The 12053-nt window shown below is 44.3% G+C and overlaps 1 protein-coding gene across 1 annotated transcript in view; it reads right to left on the bottom strand.

The window, feature by feature from the left end:
• Window positions 1-12053, bottom strand: part of ATP10A (ATPase phospholipid transporting 10A (putative)) — a 178040-nt gene that overhangs the window by 36969 nt on the left and 129018 nt on the right. Inside the window, 2 exon segments of the mRNA XM_036878686.2 lie at window positions 6524-6655; window positions 7040-7146. Of these exon segments, the coding sequence (XP_036734581.2) occupies window positions 6524-6655; window positions 7040-7146 (239 nt within the window).

Genomic DNA, 12053 nt, shown 5'->3' with positions numbered 1-12053 from the left:
GATGATCATGTGGTTTTTATCCTTCATTTTATTAATATGGTGTTATCACATTCATTAATTTGTGGATACTGAACTAATTTGCATCCTTGGAGTAAATCTCACTTGGTAATGGTAAATGATCCTTTTAATGTATTTTTGAATTTGGTTTGCTAATATTTTGTTAAGAAAAAATTTACATCTACATTAATCAGGGATACTGGTTTGCAATTTTCTTTTTTTATAGCATTTTTGTCTGCTTTTGTATTAGGTTGATGCGGCCTTGTAGAATTAATTGGGAGGCTGTCCTTCCTCTTAATTTTTCTGGAATAGTTTGAGAAGCGTAGGTATTAACTGTTCTTTAAATGCTGAGTAGAATTCTCCTGTGAAGTCATTTGGTTCTGGACTTCTGTTTGGAGGTTTTTGATTATCAATTCAATTTCATCACTGTAATTGGTTGGCTCAGAATTTCTATTTCTTTCTGGTTTAGTCTTGGAAGTGGGTTGTACAATTTGTTGGCATATAATTTTTCATAGTAATCTATAATAATCTTTTGTATTTCTGTGGTGTCAGTTATAATTTCTCCCCTTTTATTTGAGTCCTCTCTTTTTTTCTTGATAAGTCTAACAGTGTACCAGTTTTATCTTTTTAAAGGACCAGGTCTTAATTCATTGACCTTTTGTATTGTAGTTTTAGTCTCTATTTCATTTATTTCAGCTCTGCTCTTTATTAAATTTCCTTCCCTCTACTACCTTTGTGCTTTGTTCTTCTTTTTCTAGTTCATTGAGGTGTAGAGTTAGATTGTTTATTTGAGATTTTTCATTTCTTGAGGTGGGCCTGTATTGCTATAAGCTTTCTTCTTAGAACTGTTTTTGCTGCCTTCCAAGGATTTTTTTGAACTGTTATGTTTTTATATTTTTATTATTCTCCAAGTACTTTTAATTTCCTCTTTGATTTCTTTTTTGAGCCATTGGTTGTTTAGCAGCATGCTTTTTAGCTTCCACATGTTTGTTGTTTTTCGTTTTTTGTAATTGACTTCCAGTTTTATATCATTGTGGTTGCAAAAGATGCTTGGTGTGATTTCAGTCTTCTTGAACTTATTGAGACTTGTTTTGTGTCCTAATATGTGATCTATCCTGGAGAATGTTCTGTGTGCATATGAAAAGAATATGTATTCTGCTGAGTTTGGATGGAATGTTCTGTACATATTGTTAAGTCCATCTGTTCTAATGTATCATTCAAAGCTACTGTTTCTTTATCAATTATCTGTCTAGATAAACTGACCATTGATATTTATTAGGATATTAAAGTCTCCTACTATTATTACATTACTGTCAGTTTTTCTCTTTATACATGTTAATATTTGCTTTATATATTTAGGTGCTCCTATGTTAGGTGCATATTTATAATTGTTACATTTTCTTGCTGAATTTAGCCCTTAATCATTATGTAAAGCCCTTCTTTGTTTCTTGTTACAGTCTTTGTTTTAAAGTCTCTTTCATCTGACATAATTATTGCTACTCCAGCTTTATTCTTCATTTCCATTTGCATGGAATACCTTTTTCCATATCTTCAGTTTTACTCTGTATGTGTTTTAAGGTCTGAAATGAGTTTCTTATAGGCAGCATATGATAGGTCTTGTTTTTTTGTACATTGTCATCCTATGTCTTCTGATTGGAGCATTTAGCTCATGTACATTTGAAGTATGATTGATAGTTATGTACTTACTGCCATTTTGTTAAATGTTTTCTGGTTGTTTTTCTCATTTTTCTCTGACCCATTCTTCTTCTCTTGCTTTCTTCCTTTGTGCACAATGGCTTTGTTTAGTGTTATGGCTGGATTCCTTTCTGTTTTGTGTATATCTATTACAGGTTTTTGATTTGTGGTTATCATGGGATTCTTATATAACATCTTATGTCTATCACAGTCTATGTTAGGTTGATGGTCGCTTAAGTTTGAACACATTCTAGTAACACTACATTATTTACTCCTCCTCCTCCACATTTTATGTATATGATGTCTTCTCTTAAACCTTTCTATTTAGTGAGTTCCTTAAATAATTTTTAGATGTAATTGATTTTACCACTTTTGTCTTTTAGCCTCCATACTAGCTTTTACGTGACTGATCTACTACCTTTGCTAAATGCTTGCTTTTACTGGTGAAATTTTTCCTTTCATAATTTTCTTGCTTCTAGTTATGGCCATTTTTTTCCTCTTAAAGAAATCTATTTAATATTTCTGAGAAGGCCACTTTTGTGGTGGTGACCTCCTTGAAATTGCATTTGTCTGACAAACTATCTGTTCTTCAATTCTGAAGGACTTATCTATCAATAATACTTCTACCTTTCTGGGCATTCTTTGTTGCAGGCTTCTTCTTTTAGCACTTTGAATGCATGCCACTCCCTTCCGGCCAATAGAAATTCTTCTAAAAAATCAGCTGATAGCCTAAGGGGTTTTCATTGTATATGACTCATTGCTTTTCTCTTGCTGCTTTTAAGATTCTCTCTTTACTTTTGATCTTTGACATTTTAATTACTGTGTGTCTTGGTGTGGACCCCCTTGGGCTTATCTTGCGGGGTCTTTGCTTCCAGGACTTGGATGTCTGTTTCCTTCCCCAAGTTAGGGAATTTTTCAGCTATGACTTCTTCAAATAAGTTTTCTATTCCTTTTTCTCTCTCTCCTCCTGAGACTTTTTATTTACTTATTTATTTATTTATTTTACTTTGGTATCATTAATATACAACTACATGAGCAATGTTGTGGTTACCAGATCTCCCCCATTATCAAGTCCCCACCACATACTCCATTACAGTCACTGTCCATCAGCTTAGTAAGACGCTGAAGACTCACTATTGATCTTCTCTGTGCTATAGGGCCTTCCCCATGCCCCGCCCCCCGCCACATTATGTATGCTAATCGTAATGCCCCTTATTCCCACTTATCCCTCTCTTCCCACCCATCCTCCACAGTCCCTTTCCCTTTGGTAACTGTTAGTCCATTCTTGGGTTCTGTGATTCTGCTGCTGTTTTGTTCCTTCAGTTTTTTCTTTGTTCTTATACTCCACATATGAGTGAAATCATTTGGTAGTTGTCTTTCTCTGCCTGGCTTATTTCACTGAGCATAATACCCTCTAGTTCCATCCATGTTCTTGCAAATGGTAGGATTTGTTTTCTTCTGTGGCTGAATAATATTCCATTGTGTATATGTACCACATCTTCTTTATCCATTCATCTACTGATGGACACTTAGGTTGCTTCCACTTCTTGGCTACTGTAAATAATGCTGCAATAAACATAGGGGTGCATCTGTCTTTTTCAAACTGGGCTGCTGCATTCTTAGGGTAAGTTCCTAGAAGTGGAATTCCTGGGTCAAATGCTATTTCTATTTTGAGCTTTTTGAGGAATCTCCATACTGCTTTCCACAATGTTCAACTAATTTACATTCCCACCAGCAGTGCAGGAGGGTTCCCCTTTCTCCACAACCTTGCCAATATTTGTTGTTGTCTGTCTTTTGGATGTTGGCCATTTGATCTGGTGTGAGGTGATATCTCATTGTGGTTTTAATTTGCATTTCTCTGATGATCAGCAATGTGGAGCATCTTTTCATGTGTCTGTTGGCCATCTGAATTTCTTCTTTGGAGAAGTGTCTCTTCAGATCCTCTGCCCACTTTTTAATTGGATTATTTACTTTTTGTTTGTTGAGGTGTGTAAGTTCTTTATATATTTTGGATGTCAACCCCTTAGTGGATATGTCATTTATGAATATATTCTCCCATACTGTAGGATGCCTTTTTGTTCTACTGATGGTGTCCTTTGCTGTACAGAAGCTTCTAAGTTTGATATAGTCCCACTTGTTCATTTTTGCTTTTGTTTCCGTTGCCTGGGGAGATATGTGCATGAAGAATTTGCTCATGTTTATATTCAAGAGAGTTTTGCCTATGTTTTCTTCTAAGAGTTTTATGGTTTCATGACTTACATTCAGGTCTTTGATCCATTTCCAATTTACTTTTGTGTATGGAGTTAGACAGTAATCCAGTTTCATTCTCTTACATGTAGCTGTGTAGTTTTGCCAACACCAGCTGTTGAAGAGGCTGTCATTTTCCCACTGTATATCCATGGCTCCTTTATTGTATATTAATTAACCATATATGCTTGGGTTAACATCTGGACTCTCTATTCCACTGGTCTATAGGTCTGTTCTTTTGCCAGTGCCAAATTGTCTTCATTACTGTGGCTTTGTAGTAGAGCTTGAAGTTGGGAAGCGAGATCCTCCCTGTTTTATTCTTCCTTCTCGGGATTGTTTTGGCTATTCAGGGTCTTTTGTGGTTCTGTATGAATTTTAGAACTATTTGTTCCAGTTCGTTGAAGAATGCTGTTGGTAATTTGATAGGGATTGCACTGAATCTGTGGATTGCTTTAGGCAGGCTGGCCATTTAGACGATATTAATTTTTCCTACCCGAGAGCATGGGATGAGTTTCCATTTGTTAGTGCCCTCTTTAATTTCTCTTAAGAGTGTCTTGTAGTTTTCAGAGTATAGGTCTTTCACTTCCTTTGTTAGGTTTATTCCTAGGTACTCCTCTGAGAATCTTATAATGCAAATGGTAGTATGTTCGATGATGTTTCAGAGGTTCCTTAATTTATCCTCATTTTTATTTATTTTTTTCTTTCTGCTGTTCAGTTTGAGTGCGTTCCATTACTCTGTCTTCCAAATTACTGACCTGGTGCCTCTGCATCCTCTCATCTGCTGTTGATTTTCTGCAGTGTATTGTTCATTTCATTTATTGTATTCTTCAGCTCTGATTGGTTCTTTTTTATACTTTCTCTCTCTTTGTTGAAGTCCTCCCTGAGTTCATCCATTCTTCTATGAAGTCTGGTGAACATCTCTTTTATTATTACTTTGAACTCTTTATCACATACATTGCTTAACTCTGTTTCACTTAGTACTTGTCTTGGATTTGTACCTTTTTTAAAATTTGGAACAGATTTCCTTGCTTCCTAATTTTGTCTGACTTTGGGTCTTTGAGACAAAAGGCCTACCTCTCCCAGTCTGGAAGGTGTGGTCTTGTGTAGATCAATCCCTGGGCAGACTGCACATGCCTGGCAATTAGGGCTGGCTGGCTGGAGGATGGGTGAGTATAGACCAGGGGTATCCTAGTGCTGGAGTTCTTGGGGCATTTTCCAGATGGCTTCTGGGTAGATGCCAGGCTGAAGACTGGGGGTGTGGCCTGGGTGGACACCTGCCAGGGTCATGCTGGTCCAGTGGCTGGTGATGGGAAGGGCATGGGCAGGGGTAATTCAGGTGAGTGTCATGCTGGTGTCATAGTAGGACAGCTGGAAATCCAGCAGGTGTGTTTGGGTGTGTGCAGGAGCCAGGAGGCTGACTCTGTTACATGTGGAGTATGTGACCAGGCCCTGCCCCAGTTAGCACTATCAGTGTAAATAAAAGGAATGTAAACAACAGCAATCACTAATCCTTCAGATCTCAGAGAGAATTCTAGGTGATCCCCCACCATTTAGTGGGTGTTTCGGTTCTGAAAATCATCTTTCTTCACTTACTGTCTAATTGCACTTTAAGCTGTGTCTTTTTTCTTGTGCCCCAAGGCAGGTGAATCTACACAGACCCCTCAGTGCTATCCCTCCCTGCTCCAGGGCCACACTGTGGGTGGTGTTCTCTCCACTACCGTGCCTCTGTCTCTCCTGCCATTTTTATGTGTTCTCTCCATCCTTCTTGATGAAGGTGTTCACTCAGTCCTCAGTCCTTCCTCGGGAGGAACTGTTTTTTGAGTGTAGGTGTAGATTCGGCGTGTATGTGGAAAGATGGGGGTTCAGGCATTTCTACAATGCCCTCTTGGCCCTTCCCCCATCGTTGTCCCCTCTTCGAGATTCAAACATATCCTAGACCCTGAGAAGCCAATGGCAATGCACGTTATTCCATCACCTAGGTCCCCACCTGTCTGAGAAGGGAAGCCCTCTGCATGTGCTGTACACCTGTATCCTTCACCACTGAGCTCTGAGACCATCTCACACCCACCTGATGTGTGATGGCAGCTGAGCAGGGGTCACGGTGAAGGTCATTTATCCAGAGGCTCAAAACATCTTGCTGTGAGGCATTCCCAAGGCAGCATGCCCAGTCTGGAGGCCATCAGAGGCTGGGGAGCACCAGATTCCACATACAACCTAGCTGCTAGCCCCCTCTTAGGATAAACATAATTTTTTCCCTCTTTTCATGGAGTTCTCAGTAGCATCTGTGTTTCTCCTGTTATTATCAGTTCATCATCAGGTTACCAATACTTCCACTGGAATCATTACTTCCAGTGTGACTAAACCATTCTTCCATCCAAGAAGTTGCCAATTTGAAAAACAACATTACTTTGCCAAGCGCATTCGTCTAGGAATCTCAGTGTCACATGCCTCGAGTCTAGGTCGGTGACAAATGTGTGTGTTCACTTTAGAGCATCGGGTCACAGCGGGTCATGGGAGGCCCGCCAGGCTTGTCTGGAGGCTGCCCAGCAGTGCCCACTCATTTGTGACCCATGAGGAGACTTACCAACTGCTGAAAACAGAGACATACAGACGAGGAGGAGGACGCACCAGAGCACATCACAGTTCATCTGCCTCTCGAGCCGGCTGCGCTTGTAGCGAGGCCCACTGTTGTTCAGCAGTGCCTTGGTTTCGTGTCCTGCGGGCGGTGGGAGGAGGGGACGCAGGGGAATCGGTGGGAGGGCCTGCACTGACCGGCGGACTGAAGTCTGATGCTGCCAGCCAGTGATACTCGTGGGACGGGCTCAGTTGAAAAAGCAGAATATAAAATTAACCTTAGATATATAACCACCTCGGAGAAACACACGGAAAGAAAGAGGCTAAAAATGCTAAGAAAGAACACTTTTGATAGAGATATTATTAAGAATTTTGCTTCAATATTTCTGGTTGTCTGAATTTTCTGTAATGGGTATGTGTTACTCTTCTAATCAGAAAACAACAAAATAGGGGCAATGTTCCAGAACACACCGCATGACATGGTGAACGAGCATCGTCAGACCCCACGAGACCCAGCCACACCTACCTGCGTAGATGACAATGCCGACGATGGCTTCTGTGTTTCTGATGGTGCATCCCCGCAGCAGCAGGTTTTCTTTATACAGCCCGGCCTTCTGCCCACTGTCGTGTATGCTGTTGAGGAACAGTGGGCACATGTCACGTGGATGCTTACATGCGCCTCACAGCTCAAGCCACGTGGCCTTGGGGAAGGAAGGCCTGGACGCTGGACCAGGAGGAGGGCAGGAAAGCCCGAGCACAGGGGGCTTGTCTCAGCGGACGTCTGCAAGAGCTGAGAAGGAGCTGGAGCTCGCCAGGAACGAGGCTCCTAAAAGCACCGTGAGAGCTTGATGTTTGTTTACTTTCCTGATGGGCTTTGGAAAATAATAGGAAATACTGGTGTCTGCCTCTGCCTCCTGACACAGGACTCCTGAAACCCTTGTAAACAGGGGTGCTAGGAAAATGTTCTCTTCTAATATTTAGGCTTTTACTCCAGTTTCCAGCACAGAGCTGCTAAAACTCTTGTAAATTCCAAGTGATAAGAACAGTAGGAGCATGTTTTATTCAAATATTTGGAATTTGACCTCTGTTGTCCCTGACACAGACTACCAATCCCTGGTAATTTCCTGGGCGATAAGAGTGCCTCTTGTTCTAATGACTCTGGGTGAGCTTGGATGGCTTCTAGATGGGGACTGGTTACCAAAGAGAACCAGCCGTGATTAAAGGCTTGGAACTTTCAGTCTACCACCCCCAAGCCTCTAGCGAGGAGGGAGGGGATGGCATGGAGTTAGTGACTGATCATTCCTACATGAAATCCCAATACTATGGGGTTTTGAGAGCTTCCAGGTTGGTGAGCACATGTTGGGAAACAGTGTGCCCAGAGAGGGCACAGAAACCCTGTGCCCCTTCCCACGTATCTCACTCTGTGCATCCGTTCCATCTGGCTGCTCGCCCATATCCTGAATCACATCCTTTTATAATAAACTGGTAAATGGTAACTGGATTATTTTCCTGAGTTCTGTGAGCTGTTCTAGCAAATTAGTTGAACTTAAGAATGGGGTCATTGGAACCTCTGACTTAAAGCCGATCTGTCAGAAGCACAGGTGACAACCTGAACCTGCAGTTGGCACCTGAGGTGGGGGCTATCTTGTGGGACCGAGCCCTTAACCTGCGGGATCTGATGCTCTCTGGGTAGATAGTGTCAGAATTGAGTTAAACTGTAGGACACCCAGCCGGTGTCACAGAATTGCTTTGTGTAGGAAAAACCCACATCAGAACTGTGGCCAGGACCATGGGGATGGACCACAGCCAGACAGGCACGCCTGGGAGCTGCAGGACACACTGGGAAGCTGGCCCAGGAAGGCGGCCACGTGGCCTCACTCCCATTTCCCGCTCCTCACAGAGAACACACTCCTCTTCAGTACCTGTGTTGTCACAAATACATAAATATTCCTATAGAAAGGGAATGGTTTTGGTTTCAGCAACATTTTCTGTACCTTTTTTTCCTTATAGAAAGTCATAAAGTTATTAGAAATATTAATATATCGAATCTGAAATGTGGTAAATTTTCAAACTTGTCTGCTTCACTACTGAGGATGGGCACATCATCACCCATGCTGGCTGGGCCTGCCCCATGCTGGGACCCCACAGGGACAGGCCTGTTCCTGGAGCCTAAAGAACAAGTCACAGGGAAGGCCCTGGAGGCTTCCAGAACCGAAGTGCGGCTAAGCCTGACCTCCAGAGGCAGTGCCCCCAGGGGGCCCCTGTGAGAAGTCACTTCATCCCACTCTCCGTGGATAGTCCTCTCCCTCCCTCCTCACAGACGCATGGCCCCAAATCCTTTTCACGGCTCTTGAAGCTCACTAAGGACCCCTGAAGGTGTTTTCCTCCACCACCTCCTAGTCTGGTGCCACTGACCTGGGAGCAGAACTGGTCTGGGCAGGTGCAAAGCCAGAGGGGTTCCAGGGAAACAGCACCTCCTGCCACATCTGAACCCTGGGTCACTGGCATGAGGGGCAGGGCCGCCTCAATCTCAGACACAGCCCAGGTTCTTCACAACCAGGGAAATGAAACAATAAAGTCAGGGCCAAAATGCATGCTGGAGGGACTCATTTTCTGCAAGCCTGTTACTTCACCAAGGTTCTTCTGCAAAGGAACCCATGGGGGGATGTTCAAACAACACTGGGCTGGAGGCTCCCTCTGGCAATTCCAGAACAGAGTAAGGTTTTGCTTTAAAGAAGATTCAAGACTGCAAACCTCCCTGCTGGCTAACGCGCTGAGAGACCGGCACGTATAAGACTTTACACGCAAAGCACGGCTTCCACGCTGGAGTGCCGGGATGCCCACTGCCACGGTTCTCCCAGCCACAGCCTGACACAGAAACTGTTTCTCAGGGACTGTGGTGAAGGATGAATTGCATCAGTCAAAGTTCCAGTTCTGCTTCTTCAGAGCAAGAGATGAACTTGATAGAAACAAGGAAAATATTTTACATTAAGCTTTCTTTAACATGACATTCACTTTTTAGCAACTACTATGCTTTCTGATCAGACCAAGTCACCAGCAGGCCCACGGGCCTATATGAGGACTACGGTTGCAAGGACAGGCAGTGGATGGAAGTAAATGGCCTCCTGAATGAATGGCCCCTGCATCAGAAGAGGGGGAAAGGCAGGCCAAGGCCCAGCAGGAAGGGTGACAGATGGGGCTTGGGGTGTAGATTCAAACCCTGCCTTGGACGTCTGAGAGGGAAGGTCCCCACCGAGGGTGGGACAGGCCCACCAAGACCAAGCAGACGTGAGGCCTGATTCCAGGAACACACACAGGAACGGGAGCCTACCAAGCTGCCCTCAGCACCTACCCCCTTGTTATGGGTTGACATGTGGCCCCATTTGCCCCTGGAATTCATTTGTTTAAGTCTGAACTCCCAGCATCTCAGAATGTGACCATATTCAGGCACAGTCCTTGAAGAGGGTAATTAAGATAAAATGAGATCATATGGATAGACCCTAATCCATGACGTGACCTTATGAGAAGAAGCTTGGACACAGAGACAAGACAAGCATAGAGGACACAGGGAGAAGTCGGCTGCCTGCCCGGCAAGGAGAGAGGCCTCAGGAGAAACCAGCGCTGCCAGCGCCTCGATCGCGTACCTCCTGCCTCCAGAGCCGTGAGGCAGTGTTTCTGCTGCATGAGCCTCCCCGCCCGTGATCAGCCTGGACACAGTGATACAGCCTTTGACATTTAATCTGAGCCACTTAGAAGAGCCCACTAATTAAGTCTCCAGGCCTCTGGACTCATCAAACCAATCTCTTCTAAATCAAAAATGTCCAAAAGTGCAGTGATGAGAGAGCCGTCTGGTGACCAGGGATCCTGTGCACTGGGAAGGGCCACATGCAGGCTCCTTGGGAAACGTGGATCTGAATGCCCCATCCTTCTCCTAAGGGGACTCTGACTGACATGGGTAGGGAGGAAGGAAACATGGGTAACCTTTGCACTACCCAGCCCTGGAGAGAATTTTCTTTTAAACGATAGTCACTTAGGTTTTTGTTTATCTAGGTTAGAGCAGAAATAACCTAACTGTGTGCTTTGTGTCGATGGTAGGTTTTCTTCAAATGTAAACATCAGTTAAAGGTGCCAAGGTGAAATGGAAATATTCCAATTTTAGAGTCTAGTCAATGTGGTTTCAGTTCATCCTAAAGCCTGGTCATCGGCAGTGAGGACATTTTGGACATGTGCCCATGCAAAGCTCCAACCAGACCTGGGCAGGACGGAGGAAGGAGAGTGAGGGCTCTGCTGTCGGTAATGGCCCTGCTGCCCCTCCCGCAGGGTGACAATGGCCTTCAAGCATGAGACATCTGCTACCCCAACCAGCCTGCACGGGCTCCCAGTGGCGATGAGCACTCTTGTGTGGGTCCCCTGTGGTCCCTTAAGGCTCTGAAGCATGCACACAGGAAGCTCAGAATTAGCTCTGCGCAGGGCTTTGGGATAAGAAGGGACCTGGCTTTACAATTGAAATATAATTTTCCATCAGATAACTAAACCAAAAGTGCTTTGTTCTTTTGGGGTAAGTGAAAATGTTTGATTGACTGGTGGCTTCAAAGGCCACCTACCATACGCCATGAAGTTGGCTAAGCACGGCTGAGTGGAGTCCCCTTGAGCTCCCAGGGACCATGACACTGAGGCGCACGGAGCCAGTCCCCCTTCACAGGGGCCTCTCTGGGCTGCGGTGCCTCCACCCAGGGGCTGAGGGCAGGTGAAGGGGCGCAGGGCACTGTTATTTCAGCTCCTAACTGAGGGTTTCATTCCTGCTTAACCCTGGGGATTGTTAAAGTATATTCACATATACTTTAATAAGCATTAAAGTATATGTGAATAATGAAGCTCCTAACACTAATTTTAATAGCTTGAGACATATTTCACATACTGTAAAACTCACCCAGTTGAAGTGTAGGTGACTTGAAATTTTTTGTATATTCACAGAGTTGTGCAGCTATTACTGCCAGCTAATTTTAGTACCTATTCACCACCCCAAAAAGAAACCCTGGAACCATTGCTAGTTACTCCCCATTCCATCCCACACCCCAAACCCTGGCAACCATGAACCCACTTTCTGTCCCTAAAGACACTCTTATTGTGGCCATTTCAAACCAGGGGCCTTGCCCACTATCACCCACGGGCTAACCCACTGCCTTGTATGAGGCGAGGCATTCTAACCCAGGGCATGCCTGCCACAGATTCTTTCAGTCCCTTCTCATGCCAGTCGTGTGATCTCCAGAACTCGGAGGAAGCTGGGGTTCAGAAATGCAGATCCATTTGCCTAAGGACACTGCCCGGGAGGGGATGAGCTGGAATTCAGACTCGGTTTTCTTGCTAACCCCAGCTTAGGTCTCCACATGCAAATGGCTCAGGCTGAATGAAGTTCAGGGTGGCTGGTCCGACAAGAGGAACCACTGCCGGCACAGAGGGCGGCTGGGCTCAGCCTGCGGTCCAGGGATCCCTGGCCTGGGTGAGGCTCTGGGGTGTTAGTTGATGTCAGGCTATTGGGA

Source organism: Manis pentadactyla, chromosome 18 (genome assembly GCF_030020395.1).
Source record: "Manis pentadactyla isolate mManPen7 chromosome 18, mManPen7.hap1, whole genome shotgun sequence".
In the NCBI taxonomy this organism is placed as follows: Eukaryota; Metazoa; Chordata; class Mammalia; order Pholidota; family Manidae; genus Manis; species Manis pentadactyla.
This window is presented reverse-complemented; position numbering and strand designations above follow the sequence as displayed.